Here is a 2,033-nt window from a genome sequence, read left to right as displayed (position 1 = left end):
TTCATCGTACAGCACAACATAGTATATTTCTTGTCAAAAAATCGGATACTCAATGTCCGTCGTTTCCACCCGCAACGGTGGATCGTCCTGGGACGAGCCGGATATATATCTGACTCTTTCCACTCGCTCAGCTTCCGAAGAAACTTTGCTTCCTTTTTTGGTTGTCTTCTGTTCTCGGACCGCCACTTTGCTGGCATCTTTCTCCGTCTTCTTTACGATGAATCGGAACGAAAACGTGCCCGTGCCCCCTTCTTCGCGCAGATAGTGTTCGATCGTTTTGAACGAGATTGCGATGCAGTGGCTTTCCTGCTCCATCACTTGGTCAAAATCCTCACAATCGGCCACGCACTGCTGGACGAACTTCATGCGAGGAATGCCGTGCGTTGATGGCGACCGGATGTCCAACTCGTAACAGTACTGCTGAGCTTCGACGCGTCGTCCAAAGTAAACGATCATGAAGTACAGCATACGGCTATCGGCATTCGAATGGTAGTAGAAGAGGAATTTTTTGCTAAAGGCATCCACCAGTTTGACAACGGCTTTAGATTTGCTCGGTATGAAGGAGATCCTGACTGCTTCTTGGAAGTAACTGAAACAAGCTCCTAGTTCCGGGTGGTCTTCCTCCAGATGTTCCTCTATTTCCTGCTGTTGTCCAGTCCAGTTGCATCTAACATGAAATCGTTCAAATGAAAGAAATGAGTAATTTTCGCTGAAAGCAGGCCGCCATCGACATATATCGTTATATGCCTAAACTAGAGAAGGGTCGTTTTTGTTAACTCAAATTGGTGGACCTCTTGAAAGGTCTACTACGTTTGATACACAGTCGTTTGGCATAATAGTTATTTGACATAATGGTCGTTTGGCATAATTTGAAATAGAAGCACTGCAGTAGTACAGTAATGTCCGGACCAGTTTTAGCATATACTAGCGAACAGTGTCATAAAATTGGAATTCTAACGATTTGTGCCGATTTCAGCGACAATTACACAGATGGGATTGAAAATATAAGAATTGTTCTTACGGCTTTACGTCGAGTTCATCGATAATGCATCGATACGGGCGAAATTTACACTCCTCCAGATGGTCTTCCAGCTGTGCTGATCCGAACAGCCAAGTGCATCCGGATTGCTTGAAGTCGCAAGGAATTTTGGTCTGCTTTTCCAGCTTCTCCTTCGGATTCTGCTTCTTTCGGTTGAACGGTTGAGCACACTGAAACAACGAAATTAGTCATTCATGCATGCCTTTGCAAGCGAAGCTATAGGCCTTATCGCTAGATGCTTTGTGTGGTCAGCACTCTGCAACTAGGTGACTATCAGAAGCTAAATAAACAGCTCCTTTTTTGAAGTAGGTTTGCGATGCACAATCGATAGCGATTCTTTGCTTATGATAGTTTATCTGATTTGATGGAGTTAGACTTATTTTGCTGTATAGTTTAAAATTGTTATCAATTTCAACCAAAATATCCTTAAAACTGTATTGGATTGAATTGTTACAAATTACATTTGCATTTGCATTTATCATTAAACTGCCAAAGGGTGACTTAAATACCTACCCTGCACAGGCTCAAGTTCTTTTCGTCCACGCACGAGTGGCATCCTACGTGACGATTTCCGCATTTGTAGAAATTGCCGTTGGGATACTTCTTGCACAATACGCACTTCAATTTGCTGGACTCCATTCGCTATGCTACTCAATCAATCATTGCCATTCGACGACTAAACTGCACTGTGGAGCTAAGACGCTGAGCACCGATACTTGATTCGTGATAGTGGCTGCTGGAGATGTTCATTAGGGTGGGTCGTTTAATTGTTAAGGATACCTTGATACACTTCTATTCGCTATTTCATTCCATCTCGACACAGTGTCAGGTCCAGTTCCAAAACAAAAAAGTTTTAGAAACTTTAATATGGAATTCTCTTGGAAATTGTTCATTGTTTCCAAACGGTGCTTTTGAAGTTTTGAATGAATGGATGGACTTTTCTAAAATGAACTGCCCCAAGGATTTCTTCAGAGATTCGTTTCTTAAGGAAATG

At 42.5% G+C, this 2,033-nt stretch overlaps 1 protein-coding gene across 1 annotated transcript; it reads right to left on the bottom strand.

The window, feature by feature from the left end:
• Nucleotides 1–1,742, bottom strand: LOC5565856 (E3 ubiquitin-protein ligase siah-1). The gene is made up of 3 exons (XM_001650147.2): nucleotides 1,553–1,742; nucleotides 1,022–1,209; nucleotides 1–667 (listed from the first exon to the last, which is right to left on the bottom strand). Exons 1-3 carry the CDS (start codon nucleotides 1,676–1,678, stop codon nucleotides 34–36), a joined length of 948 nt encoding a protein of 315 aa, XP_001650197.1. The 5' UTR covers nucleotides 1,679–1,742; the 3' UTR covers nucleotides 1–33.
• Between the last annotated feature and the right edge of the window lie 291 nt (nucleotides 1,743–2,033).

The sequence above is a fragment of the Aedes aegypti genome, chromosome 2 (genome assembly GCF_002204515.2).
Source record: "Aedes aegypti strain LVP_AGWG chromosome 2, AaegL5.0 Primary Assembly, whole genome shotgun sequence".
Taxonomy (NCBI): domain Eukaryota; kingdom Metazoa; phylum Arthropoda; class Insecta; order Diptera; family Culicidae; genus Aedes; species Aedes aegypti.
The sequence above is the reverse complement of the archived record's forward strand: the minus strand, read 5'-3'. Positions and strand labels throughout refer to the sequence as shown.